Genomic DNA, 21,169 nt, shown 5'->3' on the forward strand with positions numbered 1-21,169 from the left:
GCAACATCATTCTCAACACATTTAATTAATTACATTTTTTCTATCCTGCTTTGGATCAATCATGCAATAACATATTTTGATGGTAATTATGTGTTTGAGTAGTTCCACATTTACCATGAAATTAAGGGGTAATAAGAAGAAAATGCATATCCATTTTACACCCAAAAAACAAACGCCTACCTGGAATAAATTCCCCTCAAAAACCCTTGTCAACAAGCCAGAGCATTTATACGATTTTAAAAGCATGTACTGTACATGTCATTTAAATGTATGTTCATGTATATTTAAATACTTTTCTTACACAATTTTAAAAAATTTGACAGAAGACTACTTTTTTCCAATACAGGATTTAGAATGTAAATGTTTAACTTTTTTTTTTTATTAGAAACCAATGTTAAAAACACTTTAATGCTACTATGAAATGTTATCTCTAAAAATATTGCATACAATTAGCAATACCCACTAGGTGACTGTACTAAACACAGACCTTGCACCTTATGAGATTGCTAAATAACATTAAATATTAAAATATGGAGGTACAGTATGTAAAATTAACTAATGTACTGTAAAGGTCTTTGCTTAAAAGAGAAATATTGCAAATAATATCTTATTTATTGCAGAAATGAAGAAACAATAGGAACTGACAGCCCTACATTTTACTTTTTTACTAAAATAATAAAATGTTAAGTTCCATTGGAAATATATACAATTAGTGCAAGGAAAAAATGTTATATTTACAAGTTACATAACCAGTTTATGTAAATATACTTGCACAGCGAAAATAAACAATGTAAGCTGTATCTTGTTTAAATGAGAAATATTGAGAAAAAAATAGACATAGGCCTATAATTATTATGCTAATACTGTAATAAAATAAATCTCCGGAGCACGCTATTGGTCAAATAACCTAGGCAACAAACCCCTCATTAATATTCATTATGAAGTCTTGGTGGTTGCAGCTTTTGTTTTGATTTATACGATCAGACTTTATCGATCGCAACAAATAAACAGTGCAAAAAATGCTCCCATTTTGTAATAAATTGCATTGTTTGGGAAATGGGGGTTTGTTTTTTTGGCTAAGGGGGTTTGCTGAAAAAGGGGGCTTGCCCGAACCCCTAAACCCCACTGGCTACGGGCCTGATTTAGATGTGTTAAGAAAGCTCATTTAAACCGATATTCTGGATGTAGATTCTTCCAACTTGGGACCCCCTTACATTATACAAGATAAACTTAAATAGCCACTTTTAAGACTTTTACAAAACATACTAATGATTCTTAGTGATCTGTTTCACTACGACATATCTGACATTACAGATGCATGGGGAACTTGCCATATTGGGCATGGAAATAAATATTCGCTCTAATGCGAATCAAGATCCATACCTAAACTAATAAAATAGATGTACAGAAATAAATATGTAATAAATATGCTTAAATATATGTAAATTAAAATATAATGAATGACAATTGCATTGTACAGTAATGTGTTCAACATAAATGGTTAGTTAATGGAGGAAGAAGTAGATACTGATTTAAGTACATTATGTTCATTATCACATTAGTACAATGATAACATCATGTTGATTTAAAGTCAATTATCATTCAATTTTAAATGCACCTGGTATTCTGCTGGTAATCTTTTACTATACTGTTGGAGGTCAATAACTTCAGGCCTCTTTTAGAAGCTTATAAATCCAGGGTCAAATTTAAACTGGTTGCTTCCATACCAAAATGATGAGTCAGTTTATCAACTTTTTTCTTCTCTTAATATTTGTTTGTTTTATCACTTTCTTTTGTATCTCTTAACTTTTATGTTATCTGTGTGCTCAAGTAAGTAAAATTATTTAAATGTGATTCAGAAACACTACAGATAAGTTTATTCATGCATCATGGAAATTATTCAGTTCTACCCATATTCAAATGAAGCGTTCCAAAGTGATTTAGCAATAACAAAGGCAAAGGTATTCTGGGTTAATTGGCATGCCTAAGTTTTTGTTAGTGGGACCATGGTGGGACCTGACTGTCTGCTGCTTTTCTCTTGAATAGATACAAACTTGTGCTTGAGTGAAGAGCATCAGTATTATATACTGTAACCACTGTACTGTCATTTACACACTGGAATATATAATATAATGCTATAATAAATTATGACTTCCCTGTTAAGACGTGCGCTTAACATCAGTGATTATGTAAGTAGATTAAACTTTTATGGTTATTTTTTTTGGATACCGGTAAACTTTTTTTAAAAGTTCTTAAATAGTAAATACATTAAAGTTTTTTTTAAAGATTGTTCTGTATTTTATTATTCTTATATTTTTCCCTGATACAAAGATCTTGCTTTTAATGCCATATTTCTGGAATTTTTTATTAGAATTGTTTTGTTATAGGATGAAAGTTTTTAACTTGTTTTGATTTTGAGCCAGTTTATTAGCTGCTAAACTACAGTTTTCAATTCAGTATAAAAGTGATGGTTGTTAAAATACTATTAAATGTTTAAAATGTTCATTTACAATAATAATTGTCTATGTTTGAAAAGTATGTAAATTCAGAACAAAGTAAGAACATTTTGAGTCTGCATTCGGCAAAAAAATAAGAACACTGAGCATGGACAAAATTTTACTGGCTCTTATAAAAAAACAAGTGTAGTAATTAATAAATCGTTAGGTACTACTAATACTATCCAGAATTGTAAGTACAGTAATGAGGGTCTAGGACTAGGTGCTAGACCCAATTAGGTACTGAGTTTACCCTGGAAAACAGTTAAATAAATATCTGTACTGTAGGCTATATAGATTGCCATGTCTGATTTGAGAATTTGTTGGGTGATAAACTTTTTTAGGTTTACGTTGTTTGTATGTATGAAGCATGGCACATTTTAGTGTCCCCTTTGGAGGATTGTTATTTAATCCTTTGTTTGTAACAGTCCACCCAAGCCTAATGTGATCTCATTATACTTATTCTAAAAATTCAGTGTTGGATTTCACAGTGTATATTAGCATTTTACTGCAGACTGTTACCTTTGGTACCTTTCATTAGTACTATACCATGTTAGTAATATTAAGTATGCTTCTTGTGAACCCTCATTAAGCAGTTATTTTAATGGTCAATCTAAGTGTGCTATAAAGTTTTTAACATATAAAATAATAAATTTCTAAATTTTATACTCGCATAGTGAAAACAAACTCTAAAATTAAATGTTGGATTTCACAGAGTATTATTAAGTTTTTACTACATACAGATGCTTCTTGTGATTATGACTCTCAATAAGCTGTAATTATTCTTATGGTTAAACCTACAGTAAGTGTGCTATTAAGCATCCATTCTTTTTCATATAAAAAAAATGAATTTCAAAATGAGTTTTATTTGTTGAAAAAAATGTTAATACTATCTTAGATGTTTGTCTTGATGAAGTGCAAAAATGTAAAAAAAAAATCTACTAATTTAATAATCATACCAGTCAACAATTGTAATATTAAGATACAATAAATGATCGGATGTCTCTCTCTAACGTGCACAGGTTTCTTATAAAAAAAACAACCTAATTTTCTGATAGAGTAAAATTTGTATCTGTCATGAAAGCCACAGTCTGACATTTTCATTCATACCCTACAGGTATTTCAATTGTTATGTTTCATTGACTTTTGTGCATTGTTTCTTTTTTTTTTCTTTTTTTTTTTTTTGGTTTCCACAAAAATTGTTTCTTTTTATAAATAAGCAAAGTCTCATCAATTGACAAAAGTTTATTTTTAATCTACAGCTGGCTTTAGTACTGCAAAAAATGAAAAGATGTAATAATAAACTTACTTTATAGTATATCATATAGGCCTACTCAAAAGGAAAATGTTACTTAATAGTTGTGTTCTGGCCATGTTCTAACAGGTTGCTTCCATCACAGATTTTTGTTCTATTTTTACATGTAATTACGAGGTTGCCTGTTGAGATCTGATAAAACTTAGGCTGTGATACCTGGTGATGTTCACATCCTGAAACCCAATAATATTAAACCTGGATTTAATTAATTCAGGATCTTTGAATAGGTTAATAATTTAATGCATTACATATTGTGGTGTTCAAAGATATAACGATGACACAATGAAACTCCCTTTTACCAAATTTAATTAAATTTAACATAATATTTAAGAAACATACCATAATTGTATTGTTTTCATGTTACTACTGTATGTACAGTAGTCTATTAACAGCACTCAGAGATATATGTTTATATGGCACTACAGTATAATTTACCAAACATATTATTGTTTTTAAATAAGCCTTTTTTCATTAGAACAATCTACCTTAATTTTACCAACCAACCATATTATCATTATACAATTGTTGATTGTATATTTTCTTTCTGATTAAATCCAAGCTTTTGATATTTGCATTAATTAGCCTTGTACTATAGTACTTTCATTACCAATCTCAAAGGTTCACCTAACTTTTGGTCGTTTTTAATGGTTACAATCTGACCTCTAAATATCCAGCTCTTTGAAATGAAAATTTTTTTAATGTTTACTCATTAAACAAAAGAACAATGTTGTTAATTTGTTTTATGATAATAACAGTAAATTACATGAAAACATCTCATGCCGAACATCGAAAGGTTATAACTTGCGCTCTTATCATATAATTAATAAACAATTTACAACTAATTACGATGACCCAATTGCTTTGCGCATGCTCGCTATTGTGTAAACGACACGATCTAATCATATGGACCTTATTAATAGGTCCATGATCTAATACTTCCTGCATCATGTTCTCATGGACCTATTTATTAATAGGTTCATGGTGTTCTCATGGCGATCGCTGTTGTATCATACCACCTAAATGTTAAGCAGAAATAGTAAATGGGGACTAGGCCTACATTGTGACAATAACGTCTATATGCTACAGTATTTTAAAATACCAATCAAACAGTAAATCTAGAGTGTCAATATTTTAACTATCAACAGTTTGACATGGAATCGGGCCCAGATACTAGGACGGTGAACGCTTATTACTTACGATCAGGTATAGCCCAACGCTATGTTTCCTAGTACTGTACTGTTGGGAGGCTCCAGCTCTTACAGGCGACCTAGCATGGACGTTTGTTGTGAATGCTTTTTTCATTTAGCCTAGAGTACAAGAGTTGCGCACCTCTCTGTGGTTATCGTAATACAGTCGGCAGATATAACTCGCTAGGACTGTTAATCATGTATCCATAATATTATTTAAAAAATAAAATTATAAATGGACCTAGGCCTGTGTTCACTGTTAAACATAGAGTATAATGTGGGATGGTGTTTTATGCAGGGAGTTGGTGATTTTACTTTAGTATTGTACTCCTCTCCTCTACTCTATTTTATTGTTATTTATTGAATTTATAATGTAACAATTAACAGGAAAAAAATAATGCTTGCAGTACACCATGTATGTACTCTACCTGTAGTTCTAAAAGAAAATTAGGTGCAGCCCTTGGTGTTATCAAAAATATACTTTGGCCCTTCGTCCCATTTTTATGCCTATCCCTGCAATACACTTCTTTTCAGAACACCAAACATGAATGAGATGCGAGGAAAAGAGTTTAATACATTTATTAACAATATAAAATGAACAAACAAACAAAAGAACAATGTTGTTCGTTTGTTTTATGATAATGATGATCATGTTAAGGGTTGTGTTTAGATAACACTTTGACCTGACCTTTGCCCTTTATCATTCACAGGAGATTCAGAAGGACATTGAGAAACATAGTACTGGTGTTGGGTCAGTTTTGAGCCTCTGCGAAATGTTGCTCCATGATTGCGATGCATGCTCTACCGATGCAGACTGTGAGGCCATCCAAGCGGCCACACGTAGTTTGGACCAAAGATGGCGCAATATCTGTACTCTTTCAATGGAGAAAAAAATGAGGTAAGAGTATCAGTGTTATCATTAGTATGGTGCCGACCGTCAACCTATGAATTTGTGTGAACATTTTGTCCGATGCAACACTAGTTGCTTACAATGTATTTTTGGCAGTCTGTACAGATCCTTGTTTAAGACAATTCATCGGCATTGTCATGAATTCACAATTAACGTTGCTGACTCCAGTACAGTGTTCGCCAGGCCTAAGTATGTAGCAGTTTTTTTTTCAATCTGTGACACTGGCAAACACTTGTTATTTTATTTTTGAGGTGGGGGAAGGCTAGTTGTTGAATGGGAAAATTATGTCATCTTGAATTATGGAAATTATATAAACATAAATTCTTGTTTGTTTATCAGTATATAAGCAAGTTTGTGGTTTTTTTTAAACAGAATTGAAGAAACGTGGAGGCTTTGGCAGAAGTTCATGGAAGATTACAAACGGTTTGAAGAGTGGCTTGTAAAAACTGAAAAAGCAGTTTCTTATCCAGACACAGCTGCTACGCAGTTCAGTGCCATACGAGATGAGATTAAAAAATTTGAGGTGAATATATAATAAGTTTTACCGTGTTCGAGTTTTTTTCTTTTATGTTGAACCATAAAACGTAGATAACAATTTACCTGTAAAGTTTCATTGGCCAACTCCTTCAGACTAAAGCCTGTGCTATAGTGGTCTGGTTGTTATCTATGTTTTATTTTTCGACATAAAAGTACAAAACGCAAACAGTTTGAACTTGGAACCAGATAGTATATAGTCTACAGGCCATGTGGCTATAAGGCTGAAAGCTATCGTGTGAATACTCACCAGGATAAGACAGTATACTAGTGTTCAGTAATGGAATATTCCTCATACATAATACAACCATTAGCAAACCCTATGGATTATAAGAAGCTCCTCACAATGCATATTCATGTTTGCAACAACTTAAGACTTACTACAAAATATCATAGGTTTATTTTAAATGTTTACCCACATTTACACCACTCTTCAAATTTTAACCATAAAGTATCTCAACAATTACTCAACCTGGCAAAGTATTGTATTCATTATTCTAATGCTCCTGAAACACAAATCCAAAACTACACTTAAAATTCAATTAATCAATCAGCAGGGATTTATAAAGCACTAATATCCACGGCAGAATACGATGTTCAGTGGCACTATGTTGGTGGCATTTCCCAGAGTGCATGTAATAGGATTACTCTCATTAATCAATAATTTATATACCACATTTTTTATCTTGTTGTCATAAAAAGCGCTTGCCCTATTTTTCTACTGTGGACAAATAAAAGCGAATCTTTAATCTTGAATATTTGTAAGAGTAAAAGTTTAAAGACAATAAATAAGAAAACTATTTATGGCATCCCAATATAGTGTTGGGATGGCACAAGTGAGTGTTTGTCTTTGAATGTTCATATAATATGTCAGTCTGCTTTGCTCAAGAAGGTGCTTGTTTTAAAATCTGAGAAGGTGCAGAGTAGATTTAGGTTAAAGAAATCTGAAATGTCTTGTAATAGATGAATTAACATTGAATGACTGCAAAAGCTTTTTTTTTCAAAATAACTAAAAAGACTCAAATTTTAGTATTTTTTTTCTTTTGCAGGGATTTCAACGAAAGATTCATGAGAATTTAGCCCAGCTGGAAATAATAAACAAACAATACCGACGCCTTGCACGAGAAGGCCGAACAGACAGTACTGACCAACTTAAGACCAGGGTACATGATGCAAACAATCGCTGGGACAGCTTAGCCCGTCGCTGCAGTAGTATACTGAGGCGACTGAAATACATGCAGTCAGAAAGAGAAGAGTACGAGAATACGAGGGAAGGATTATTAGTTTGGTTAACAGAGATAGATCTGCAACTAACAAATGTTGAACATTTCTCAGAATCTGATACTTCAATTAAAGTTAAACAAATAAAGGTAAGAACATTGTACCTGAGGAAGGGTCAATATCGGAATATAATTTTTGTCCTCAACACTATTTACAAATTTTGTCAAAACTCAAACTGAAGCCTTTGTCTTTTGATTTGAAGCACAGTTCCCATTGCACAGCACCTATTTTAATTTATAAACAATGAACAGTATGAAAAAATTTTAGTATTGTATTGTTTTGAATTAGAAAGTTAATATATGATTATATGCACTTATTTTTAGGCATTCCAACATGAAATAGACTTGAACCAAAGTAGAATTGATGACATTAATTCAAGTGCACAAATATTAATGCAACGATGTGACCCTAACGATGCGGTCATAATCCAAGAATCGTTAGATGAACTCCACCGATATTGCGAGGAAGTATTTTCTCGTGTCGACAGATTTCAACGCAAACTTCAACGGATTTCCATGGCACAGGTTTGTTTAATTTATATTTTGATTTTTGACTTTCATATTTTTATTCAGCTTTGGTATATAAGATGTGTATAAGAGACAGCCTTCAGACTAAAGCCAAGCTGGATTTACTGATAAATTTTGAGAAATACTTTTGAGATTTTTGTTTATTTAATTTAATAATATTAAAGAGGTTGATCCAGTGAAAATTGGGGTGATCCTTCCGGTGAAGGGATCATTAGTGACTCTTGGTAGATACTGCAACTTAACATTTCTCACAACATTGGTCATGCATGATCTATTGCACTAGTTATTAAAACTTGTGAGCACACAACACTTCATCAGAACTACAGTATCATACATAAAAAAATCTCCTCAGTCAGTTTTTCACAAGGGTTATAGAAGGTTTGCCAGGAAATCTGCTGTGTTTAACCAAACTACAAAGCATGTTCAATCCTATATATATAGTATATATTTAATTTCATTTGTTTTTACATTAATTTGAATTAAAAGTTCAATATTGTTTTTGGACATTTAAGTTTCAATATTGATTATTTTTCTCTCATACACAGGCCTCTATCCTCTCACCCTCTGCCCCTCCCTTTTTTTATTATCAAAGATTCTTGAAGAACTACAATTTCATAGATTTGTCAACTTTTCATTCTTCATAATGGTAACACTATCCAACTGTTTGCCCTGAGGAGCAGGTACTTGACACAGTAACAGTAGTACAAGAGATAATCTACAGATAAGCAGACCTTTACAATCAACACATTGTTATAGACCTTGCCGAGGGCTTAATTCCAGCACACACACAAGGCTGAGTGCAGAATTATTCAGGACATCCTTTTAAAAAGGATTAAAACTGGAAATTTTACAGACACTTCAAATTAGCATTTTTCAAAATTGCTTTAATAAATAAATGGCAAAGCTATATAAACAAATTCAAATTGTTCATCTTGTAATGGAATAGATACTTATTCTTACAGTACTGATAATGTAATACTGGTTTCAAGATTTTTGTTTATATTTTGCTACTTACTGATGAAAATGTGTTTACTAATTACAAGTATATTTTGTTGCTTTGCTTGGAAACCTGGTGGATTTTTTTTATTAACCCCGATGATTCCCCTATATTACAGAATCAAGCAGGTCGGGCCGGTAGGCTAAGACTTGGCTTATCCATGAATCCAGATAGCATGTAACACAAAATGAACTACTTGTTAAGTTCCTCCAGAGGTAGGCCGTGGTGTGCGCTTATTCCAATCACTTCTCCACCAACTCTCTTTCTCTCTCTCTATTGTGTTCCTTTCATCACATTTGCCATGGCTTTCACAGCTGTGATTTATTTCTTACACACTTTTCTCTATAGGTTTTAAAATCTCCATCAGTTTCTGATAATTTCATGATTGTTTGTTGTGCTGCTTTGCTAACCCAAAACTCAATCATAAACAATGTTTAAATTACTCATTACATTTCAGATTCAGATACTGTATATATATCTATCACACTTTATGTTGTTATAATTGTATGTCACTGTTTTCAAAATGGCAGTGTTTTTGACTTCATAATTTTGAAAACTAACTTGCTTAAAACAGTATACTCTACAGCTATTTCAGAAATTTCTTAGAACACCAACATAAGCTCTGCAATATTTTTTAAAGTTTACATTATTTTTATTCAGAGTTTGCATTTATTGAATAATATTTTGAAATTTGTATTTTGAAATTATGAGAGATTATGTAGAAATGTTATGAAAATATAATTGCTTATAGTTTTGGTTGGGGTGGAATGTGTTTAGTGTTAGTGTTTTATTTGTGAAAAGTTTTTTCAATACAATACATAAAATATTTACTTTGATTCTGGTTTCAAAGGGTACATATTGTGAACTGTTAACATTTAGCAGTCTGACTTTACCAATTGGGGGTCTGGTAAGATTATTCCACAGCATCTTTTAGATGTTTTATTATTTTCTTCATTTTTACACAGTCTGTTCCCCATATGTACCCATTTTGTGTTGTATATTTGGTATGTAGTTCCAATTAGAATTGTGTTTTGTCTCCACATTCCTTGTCAATTTATTTGTTAACTTTGTTATAATTAAGGTTTTTATGTATTTTGTTGTCACTTACGGTCTACCTACAAGAGAGAACATACTGGAATCTTTGGAATTGCATTTTAATATTATTACACAAATTAGCAGTGATATTGATAGCCTACACATGACATACCTTAGTTTGAGACTTAAGGTACGTTCACATCAAGCCCGGATTCCGGTTCGAAATCTGGAGAAAAAATCGTGAAAAACGGGTTCAGTTGTAAAGAATAGGACCGTTCACATCAAATTTGTACGATTTTAAATCCGGATTCTTTATCTGGGCCCAGGATCTGAGAGCCATTTGTATCCTGAAATCGTACGTTTTTTTTTTCTTGAACCAATCAGCAACAAGCTGTGAACGTAGCTTTAGTTTGGCAAAATAATCGAGTAACATTTTTGTGTTGCTCAGGCACAGCAACTCTTGATACTAGGTATTCAATCACCCCATACATTTTGGTAACCATGAGGATTTTATTTATTTATTTATTTTATTTATTTCTTGTTTAACCTGGGTTAACAACTCAGTTGAAAACCAACTGTTATCCTTATGTTCCCAGGATACGATACACAAAAAAATAATCCTAATGTACTTACATTAACAATAACATTGTAATTCATAAGAATAAAATCCATGGTGACAGTGTATCAAATTGGTTAATTAAAGATTGAAAGTTTGAAAAACAAGCCAACATATTTTTTGCTTAACAAAGCACCAACCCTACAGATTTTCAAGATTTTGAGTTAGTGAGGCAATGCAACACAATTTTAGTTTTTGGCATAATTTTTAATATATGCAGTATTGCAATAAATCAATAAATTTAGTTTGCACAGCAAAATAGATGGTACAGTTGGCACACCGTAGGTAAACATATTAGTGGTAGCTGTAATTAATTACTTTAACTTCATGGTTTGTGTATATTAAAAGATTCTTTTTACACCATAATTTTTTATTTCTGTGTATTAAATGCAAATAAAATTCTGTTTAAATTATATCTAAAGGGTAACATTTGTGATATTGATGCTATTCTTGAGACCATCACTCCATTATCCCTGTGAATGGTCATTGTACCTATCTCCTATCCACAGGCATCTGAAGGCATGTCTATCATGTTTATAAATAGAGTATAGTATGCACCCACCCTTTCCTTGTTGCTGACTGCAACATGCATTACCATATAATAAGCAAGATTGTGATTTGATAATTGTTTGATGTTGCGTACTCATCTGTCCTTCATTAATCAAATTCATCAATGACATGCATGCAATAGTGTAAACATGTGGTGTACATACTACTAATTATACATTTTTGCATAATTAAGTAGATAAGATGTAGTTTTTAGAATGTTGTTAAATTTACCCAGTTTCTTAACCCAGTTACCTTTAGCCATTTACTTATATTAACTCAGTTACACGTTTTTACCTAGTGCTTTAACCAAGCTATTTTTCACCCAATATTTTACCCAGCTACTTAACCCAATTTCTTCACCAATGCTTTTCCCCAGTTTGTATTTTCCTTACATAGTCCACTTTCCCCAGTTCCCTACCGTCACTCAGATTTTGTTCCTGTTAATCATAGATTCATAACAATTTATCTTTAATAGTTTTAGTACATGAAGAAACTTCATTACTATGTTGTCAACATCATTATTCTTTAATTTATATTTTGATTTCATTGCTTTATATTTACCTTCATTTTCCTTTTGTCTTGTTGCCACGTCAACCAATATGAAATGTCACTTTTTTTTTTATTACATTTTGAACACTTTACACACTGGATTATTTGTTTAATGGTACTGCCTTATATTATATAATATACAGTATTATATGTTCTTTAACTTTGCCTGGAATTATGTATTACATAGATGGTATTATATGTTTAATTTGTGTATAGATTTGCAAAAATATATAAAAAAAATATACTTTTAAATAGACTATATTGATAAGCAAAACTTGTTTTCAGTAGTCACATTGATACACAATGCATATTCAAATTATTTGGCATGTTTATTTTCTTTCATTAAATGTATGTTTTACATTGTCTTAATTTGTATTAATTTGGTTTTTTTTTTAGATTGATAATGATGGTGCAGAATCCTCCGAGTATGAAACAGGGGAATCAAGGGAAAGTAGTCCGGACAGACATAGTCACCATAGCAACCAATCACAGGAAAGTATTACACGCTCCCTTCGGAGCAGTCACAGGGATTCCTCAATGGAAATGTTATCAGCACGTACATCTCCATTTCCGTCATTACGCTCAAGCCGGGCAAGCAGCTCGGAGAATGAACTCAATAAGATGATTTCCCCAACAACCGAGCAGAAGCCTGTTTGTCGTAGCCATTCACCCTCACGGGAGCATCGATCAGGTCGTGACACACCAGGTAGCATGGCCTCTATGGACTGGGACATGTATGTGACATGCAATGCTTCACAATTAGAGGGGATAGAGCCAGGAGGAGAAAAATGGAAGGCTCGTCAACAAGATATGGATATTTCACAACTCAAGAGGGCACTGAAGGAATGCACACAGAAAATGGAAGAGATGGACGAATTATTATCGGTACCGACCCCTTCTGGACCAGAAATTGAAACTGAAAAAGAACAATTTGTAAGTTTTGTTTTTTATGTACACCGTATGTATTATTTTTTTAATTTATTGAATGTACATTTGTTTGAAAATACAGTATGATAAAAACCATTTCCTCTCTGTAACCACTATGACACAGTTTCAACATTTGTTGAACACTGTGTCGTCAAAGCTTACGTAACAATCTTGTTCTTAAAACCTAGGTGTATTAATGGGTAAATTATTCAATATATGTAAATTTGTTTTTATGATTATTATTATTTCTATGTGGTCCATCCTGCAACAAAATATGCCTAAGTTTTTCATCATAAAAAAAAAAAAGAAAATGAAACATCAAAAATATAGAATAAACAGATCAAGCAACTTACATAAACACACTGTTTTAAATTTAGCAAAAAAACATTTTTTAGTGTATACATGAGGTATTAACAATATTAATATTTTATGAAATTTCAGGATGTACTAGTAATGGATTGTAAAGCATGTGTATCAACTGTTAAACGTCGAGGCAACAGGGTTCAAGATAACCCTCAACTCAATCAACAAGTAAAAGGTAAGTGGTATGCTCATTTCTATGTGTTGCTATGAAATATGTTACATCTTGAAATTCTATTTTTATTTTATTCTTTTATATCCATTTGTATTAAAAGGTAAAAAAAGTAATCTTTCCTCTGACCCCTCCCCCAAAATAGTACATAATAAAATAATGATTTTTGTAATTCTGAAATTATCATATTTTCATTTTCATAAAGAATACATACACTTTTGACCCTATCAACTTAGTGAATATGTTTTGTAATCCTGTGATTGAAAATGATGGAACAAATGGATTACTCTTAATGATAGTTATATTTTTTATGAATTTTTTAACATTTGAAATAAAAGAAAACAAACATGAGATTAGCCACCTAACTCACTCTCCGCTTGTTTTTTTTAATATGTGGTCATTGTTATTTAGCATTCATTTACATGTCTCATATTTATTGGTTGTAATTCTGTAAATGGTTATTTTACTATTTTACAGCAATACTCAATAGATGGGAAGATATGCAAGCAAAGGTGCTGGACAAAGAAGCCTATTTGGCACAAATCTACCAACAGTGGCAGCAATTTAAGAATGATTTGAATAACTTGAATGGCTGGTTAGACGAAGCTGAGATAATCATTGCAAACCAAAGCCAATCAGGAGATGTAGAGGATTTGGAAGATACCATTAAGAAATATAGGGTAGGTATATTTAGATATAACACTATGCTGATAAGCATGAAGTCATTTTTCATTTGCAATTTAAGCTTGATATAATGCAGATGATTATAACACTTGCATGAGTTTACACACCACATTGTCTGGTTTTTTGAATTATAAAAATCTTTAGCACTTTTATGGCACATGATGTTAGATTGTTTAGTGAACCAGTTTCAGATGGCTTTTGAGTTTTAGTTCTGTAAACCCGATATTCATGAAATGAAATAAGATGTTATCATTCAGTTGGCCACAGATCAAACCAAATCTGTTGCATTAAAGACTTTCTACTACATTAATCCCTAAATTTATTACCACATAATTTAATTATTTATGCCAATAAAATATAGCAGCAATATGTGAGGTCTCACTGCAAAATGAGTCTCATCGTTAGAAAATCAAAAAATGAGTTTATATTATATTTTGGTGAATCACATTATAAGCTTGAATGGCTTCCCTAGGATAAATAGATCCAGAGATGTTAGCTTTAAAGTTTAGTTGTATGAGAACCAGGTTTTGAGAAAATTGGCCTCAAAGATAAACTAGCCTGTACAAATAATAGTACTAGAATTACAGAATATGCGCAGAGAACACTGTTTCAGTAAGAAAATTCACTTAAAAAGTACGCAATATAAAATATAAGTATCAAGTATTTCAAAAACATTAAAATAAAAATTTTGTAAAATTTTTGCCTTTGACCTATTTAGGTAAATATCTCAATATGATTTTACCAACGATACGTCTCATTTCATGGTGAGACCTCACATATTATTCATGCATCTAATAACTTGTAACATAAAATATTCAAATAATAATAATAATTCGTAATTCAAATATTAACAAATATGAGGAGAATGGCTTGCTTAAATAAATGTCTGTATTTATTTAATAAAGGTAAAATTTGTTTAATTCTGATTTATAAACACATTCCAATTTCAGATGTTTACTAATCTTTTCGATTGTATCAGAGAAAGATTTGATAATGAATCGGTATGACTTTTGTTTTTCCAACAAAAAGAATTATATTTGGAGATGTTTGTTTAGTTGAGTGTGGTCCATATGATGTTTATATTTCTTGTTCTCCTATTTTCTTTTCTATTAGAAATCTTGAATATAAAATTTCAGCTAGCTAATTGTACGCAGATAAAGCTAATAGTCTATTCAAAAATTAAATTGTTCAAATCATTATAAATCATCATTGTACAAAAACATTCACATTGTTTGTGCATTAAACACATAATAATAATGTTGATAACAACTGTTATTACTAAGACAATTTTTATTTATATACTGTTATATTTATTACAAATATTATCATTGTTATTGTTATTTATTATTTATTAATATTTTTTTCATATTATGCTCATGAATAATGGATTGGTTATTTACTTATGCTTGATTCTTGTTTTTGGGTTGTTTTCGTTTGCTTTTGGTTTGAAGTTTGCTAGACATTGCACGTTTGCGACATTTTTGGGCTATGGTTGTACTAACCAGTTATTATTATAACTGTAACATATAAACTGCTTGTAATAAATTGTTTGGTTTTTTATGAATTCATTGATAATAACAATTTGTTAGATATTTTCTATTGTATTATTGTAAAATAAATTAAAACTTAATATTATATTTATTTTATATTAGCTAAAGCTTATATAGTGTTTTTGGTAATAGCCTCTTATGGACTGATTTTTTTCACCATATGTTTTGAAATAGGTAAATATTATTGGTTATTGTTTCTTTTTCTTAATTTAGGAATTCATTCTGGGCTTGAACTCTCGCAAAGCAATTGCCATGTCCATCAATCTATGCAGCCAGCAGTTTACTCAGTCGGACAGCCCAGAGGCCAATGACCTCAAAGACCAGCTGACATATATGAATCGACGGTGGGAGCGCATGTGTAGCCATGCCACGGACTGGCAGAAGGAGCTACAGGTGGCGGTGACTCAGTGTGAAGAGTTCCACCAGACTACTGATGATCTACTGGTGTGGCTGAGGCAATGTGAAGAGTATGAACTGGAGAATGAACCTATTGATCTAATGGCAAATATTCTGGTCTTGCAGAAGCAATACAGGGTCTTCCTAGTATGTACAGTAGAGCACTATGCCGCTTGTTCACTTTACTATGTACAATGGCTCTGTTGCAAATACCACCAAGTTCAACCTTTACAGCTAAGCCAAAGTATCATAACTTTTGAAGAAATTAAACTTACAAGGCGCAAATAAAAAATTGTCTCAGTGTCTTAAAATTAAGTTATAACCATCGGGTCATATGGTTTATTGTCTTTATGCGAGAAGACTTGTTCCACTTCCAGAACCGTAGGCGAGCATGCCGTTCAAACCAGTGCTGATGTTATGGTTGTATGTTGCGGCACAACTGCCTTACCACTCGGCCATTCGACTAACCTGATTCAAATTTCAAATTATGCTTGTTCAATGAACACATGCAAATATATGCAAATAAAAATAACTTGTCAATATTGATTTTTTTTTAGAAACTAAAACAAGAACTTGATGATACACACCCACGCGTGATGACCCTCAAAGAAACGGCTGACCAGTTACTCATTGATGTTGACTCGCAAGAATGTCTAGAAACACGAGAGAAACTTCAGGTGATTGCTACCAGTATCAACCATCTCCGCAAGACTTGCCATGATAACCTGGAGCTTCTGGAGACAGTGATTGATCCAACAGACTTTGACATCAACCAGGTAGGTTCCATTCCACCCTTCTCATTTGTTGACATTTAACATAAAGATGAGAACAATAATTTTGTTAATCTCTTTCGTCAATACAATTGTAGTAAAGACCTTACAGAATGTAATAATAGGGCTAGGCATTGTTATTATTATTGTTATTGTTACTGTGGCTGAAACACAATATCGAGCTTGAGTATGGACATGCTAAGAAGAATGCCTGTTAGAACAGTCTTTGGCAACTGTATATCAAATGTGAACTAAAGAGGGCGCCATCATTTTACTTTATAGTACAGTAGTTTAATCTAGATAATATATTTTCTCTGCAGTCGCCTCACTTAAGCCGAAGTGGCTCCACATCTTCCTACATTCCCGATGGCATTGATTCCATCGAAGGCATCGCATCAGAGACGGAACACATTCTCAGTAGTACACCAAGACAGGATATTCCTGCAGTTGATGATGATGATGATGACCTGGATGGTATCAGTATTATAGCAACAGGTTCCATACCTTCAATGGAACAGCCAAGGTATATTTCTCTTTCTATTGTTCCATTGTAGTAATGCCAATCTACCGAACCTTCTACCAAGTCACTTCAATAAAATTGAATGAAATTACATTTAATGCTTATGGTTAAAATATAGAATAACATTTTGTATTATAACCAAGTGATTTATCACAAGGAATTAATTTGACAAATATGTCATATCTTGAAAGACTTGTCTTATAGCTTAGTTTGTAGAGCAACCAAAAGGTAATCAAAAGGTTTTAAGTACAGTACATGTCTTTATAAAAACTTACTCATCCATAGTAATTGGCCAAATTTTGACTTTCTTTTGAAATATATAATACCACCAATCAAATGTATATTTAAGTATTTAAATAAGTGAATTTTACATTCCAATAAGTTATTATTTTGGAAAATTATAACAGGAACTCTTTTTTTTTTCTTGCTATTTAAAGAGGTTTGTATAACACTGTTACAATTTTGCCAGCAAGTTTAAGAATTTTAGTAGCACAGTATAGCATTTGCAAATCATTAATCAAATTATTATTACTGTAAATGAGTAAGATGACCTAGAGTCAAACCAATGTGGCTTAAAATGCTAACCATTGAGACCAAAGACTTTACTAAAGGGTCAATACACTCTTGAGCAGAAAACTGCAATCAAATGGCCAGAAGATTCCAAACGTGATACGTGGAGAAATGACCAGCATTATTGATAATGATATCTTTAATTTAAGTTTTATAATACAATATGACCTGTATATTTAATGACATTAGTTTTATTAAGATTTATTTTCTTAAAACTGGAATTATTGATATAAATGGACTAAATTACATTAATAAATTATTTTAAACTATTTTAAAACTATTTTCAATCATATAATAAATTCAAGGGGTTTTTTAAATTTTTTTTTATATTTATGAAGTTCATCGGACCGTCCAGCAAAGCGCCCAGCATTCTTTGGCCGTGTATTCCGTGCTGCTCTTCCACTCCATCTCTTGATGATTCTGTTACTCGGTGTCGCTTGCCTCGTTCCAATGACGGAAGAAGACTTCAGTTGTATGTTTATGAACAATTTTGCCCGATCACTACAACCGATGCTTACATACACCAATGGACCCCCTCCGACATAAATGAAAACCTTGAGCGTTATGGCTTATATGCCAGCAAAAGTGCAATACATTGAAAGAATGATTCATTGATTCATTTTTATCATGGAAAGCAATTAGCCCGTGAGATGATTGATTTATTTATGATGCTTTATAACCCATGCCTAGTACCTCAATTTATAAGTATTAATTTGGTGCAAACAAGTTTCAATGGTGATTTATCCAAAACCTCCTTTTGCCCCTCCATATGGAGTTGCAATGTTATACAAGATGAAGACATGATTAATTGTCCCTTGTAACGTCCCTGATATTTGTATCTTCCACTTCCAATAGTTCCAGAAACCACGAATCATGTACAATAATAACTATTTTATACTAGTGATAATATTCAAAATTATTTTCTATATGATAATTAATTAGTTTTATGTATTTGCATAGTAACAATTTTAAGATTACAGTATTTCAATTTATTCTAAATAATCAATGCATATTTTTAGCATACAGATGCAAGAGACTATATATATATATATATATATATATATATATATATATCTGTAAAATAGATGAATTATGCATTGTACCAATATAACTCACTTTTGAGTGTGCACCTTGATAGATAATTATAGTACACAACCCTCAATTGCAGATTATTCAAGGTTGATAATGATACACACATAATTCCAACATGTTGGAAGGAATTGGATATTATAATCTATATGAATATTTTCCTGCATGGACCGATGATTGTTAATTTTCTTATTGGTGAACATATATTGATGATCCAAGCTTCATTCGTGGAATTGCCCTTTTCTGTTCGACAGTCCGTAGATTTAGTTTTATTCAAGAAAAATCTCAAATAGTTTTTATTTACTTGGCGTCTGCAATAATTTATTTTTTTATGAATTAGCATCCTATTATTATTATTATTATTATTATTATTATTATTATTATTATTATTATTATATAGGTAATGAAGCTGAAATTCATACAAACAGAACTGAATTCTACATGTTCAATGTTATATTTCAATTCAGTATCTATTCATACTTTTAAACAAATTCTAAAAATAATAATAATAATGAAGAATCTCTTCACTATTGCTATTATTGAATTTATTTATGTGTTAAAATATTTTGGATGTTGAAGATTCTGAGAGAGGAAGACATTTAAAGTACTATCTTACCCACAATGCCTTTTTTTGTGGTTATTTGTTGGTATGCATTGACTCATATCCCTTATGATGATAGACACCTGATTGTTCTGGCATGATCGTTGAGCATTTGCTTAGTCAGCTAATACTTTGACACAAATCAACTCACACTCACGCAGCCCATTTCAAAATAACACAAGTTTTGTTTAAAATCAATACAAGATCGTTAGTGGACCCGATCGGCTACTTCCGTGAAGAGGTTTATTTCAATTTTCAATTACTGTCTATTGTTATGTATTTATTTGTTAATTATTGACTCAATGCAATTGGCAGTCTGGACGGTAAACAAGTCTTCAAAATGAAACTCCCTTCCACCCACATTTTCCAGTGTTGGAGCCTCTGATAAACAGTAATGCCATTGAGTACATGATAATCGTCAAAATGAAATAGTATATCTTTTTATATTTCGTAAGCATAATGAAATTACGTTGGCTCATCAGATAATAAGATTATAATGTATGTTTTGCTCTTGGGGTTGGTTGGCTATCGATTTGTTTTTATTATTATGGTATGCGAAAATTGTGTATTTTGAATAGTAGCCAGAACTACTTAATCCCTGAATTCAGTTGTCTTATATTTATATAATAATGTAAGACAAAGATTCCTACGCCAAATGTAACCATACAAATTTTTAGTCTCTGGAGAAGAATGTAAACAAGTAGTTACATAAACAAAATATATGTAAAATTATTGTATTGATGTGTACAAAAATAATGATTGCAAAATGTAGAAAAAAAGTTATTTTAAGAAAAATGTAATGTATTTCTTATGTAAGATAATGTAAATACTGTACTATGATATTAATCTTTTTATAGACAAACTGTGATATTTAATGTCAAAAAATAAAAATGATTTTAATAGATACATTTGGTTTTGTATAAATACATATGCCACTTATTTTTTTGACAAGATTGTGAACCTTTACAAGGATCTTTTATATATTATTTAGGCAGCCTGTAATGAAAGATATATTTAATACACAGCCTACCATTAATAATATTTTAACCACTTCTTTGTGATAACAGCAAATTACAATGGTTTCGTATATAATTCATTGATTTCTTATAACATGGGTGTTGATTTTTGTTTGGTTTTTAGTTTAATTTTCAAGATACTTGTTGTTACTTGTGTGAGATTTTGTTTCCATGAATTTTATATGATATTTTGAAGCAATATAATTGTGCTGAAATGTAATTTGCTGTGTTTTAATAAATGAGTGACTCAACAGTTGTATTTCAGCCTCTACTGTAATCTCCTTATTTTGTTAAATTAGTCATTGTCATCACATTCAATAAAAAATAAAGACCTAAATACTGGGGTGTCTAGCAGTATTGCGGCCAGCTAGGGCAGAGGGCCAGTATTAATTTGCCTATTCAAAATGCTATTTTACGATCATTTTGCCCGATTGTCACTGAAGTTTAGATTCGCCAGGTCCAGTGGCGGATCCAGGGGGTTCAAGGGGTTCGGACGAACCCCCTCTGTGAAGAAACGTA

At 31.7% G+C, this 21,169-nt stretch overlaps 1 protein-coding gene across 7 annotated transcripts in view; it reads left to right on the forward strand.

Moving 5' to 3' along the window:
* LOC117124131 (nesprin-1-like) overlaps positions 1–20,909 on the forward strand; it is a 104,887-nt gene extending 83,978 nt beyond the window's left edge. For 3 of the 7 annotated variants that reach the window (XM_033270265.1, XM_033270266.1, XM_033270267.1), the window contains 13 exons: positions 5,708–5,895; positions 6,280–6,430; positions 7,491–7,811; positions 8,046–8,246; positions 10,097–10,153; positions 12,392–12,928; positions 13,364–13,460; positions 13,932–14,134; positions 15,089–15,139; positions 15,902–16,231; positions 16,642–16,860; positions 17,175–17,377; positions 18,283–20,909. In XM_033270265.1, the coding sequence (XP_033126156.1) occupies positions 5,708–5,895; positions 6,280–6,430; positions 7,491–7,811; positions 8,046–8,246; positions 10,097–10,153; positions 12,392–12,928; positions 13,364–13,460; positions 13,932–14,134; positions 15,089–15,139; positions 15,902–16,231; positions 16,642–16,860; positions 17,175–17,377; positions 18,283–18,490 (2,766 nt within the window). In that variant the 3' untranslated portion in view covers positions 18,491–20,909. Of the gene's footprint in view, positions 1–5,707; positions 5,896–6,279; positions 6,431–7,490; positions 7,812–8,045; positions 8,247–9,364; positions 9,462–10,096; positions 10,154–12,391; positions 12,929–13,363; positions 13,461–13,931; positions 14,135–15,088; positions 15,140–15,901; positions 16,232–16,641; positions 16,861–17,174; positions 17,378–18,282 lie in introns of those variants that run through there. The other 4 variants (XM_033270268.1, XM_033270269.1, XR_004447936.1 and 1 more) reach the window with 4 other exon arrangements.
* The last annotated feature ends 260 nt before the right edge of the window (positions 20,910–21,169 follow it).

Source organism: Anneissia japonica, unplaced genomic scaffold (genome assembly GCF_011630105.1).
Source record: "Anneissia japonica isolate Jap-2015-1 unplaced genomic scaffold, ASM1163010v1 scaffold3949_len364153_cov177, whole genome shotgun sequence".
Classification (NCBI taxonomy): Eukaryota; Metazoa; Echinodermata; class Crinoidea; order Comatulida; family Comatulidae; genus Anneissia; species Anneissia japonica.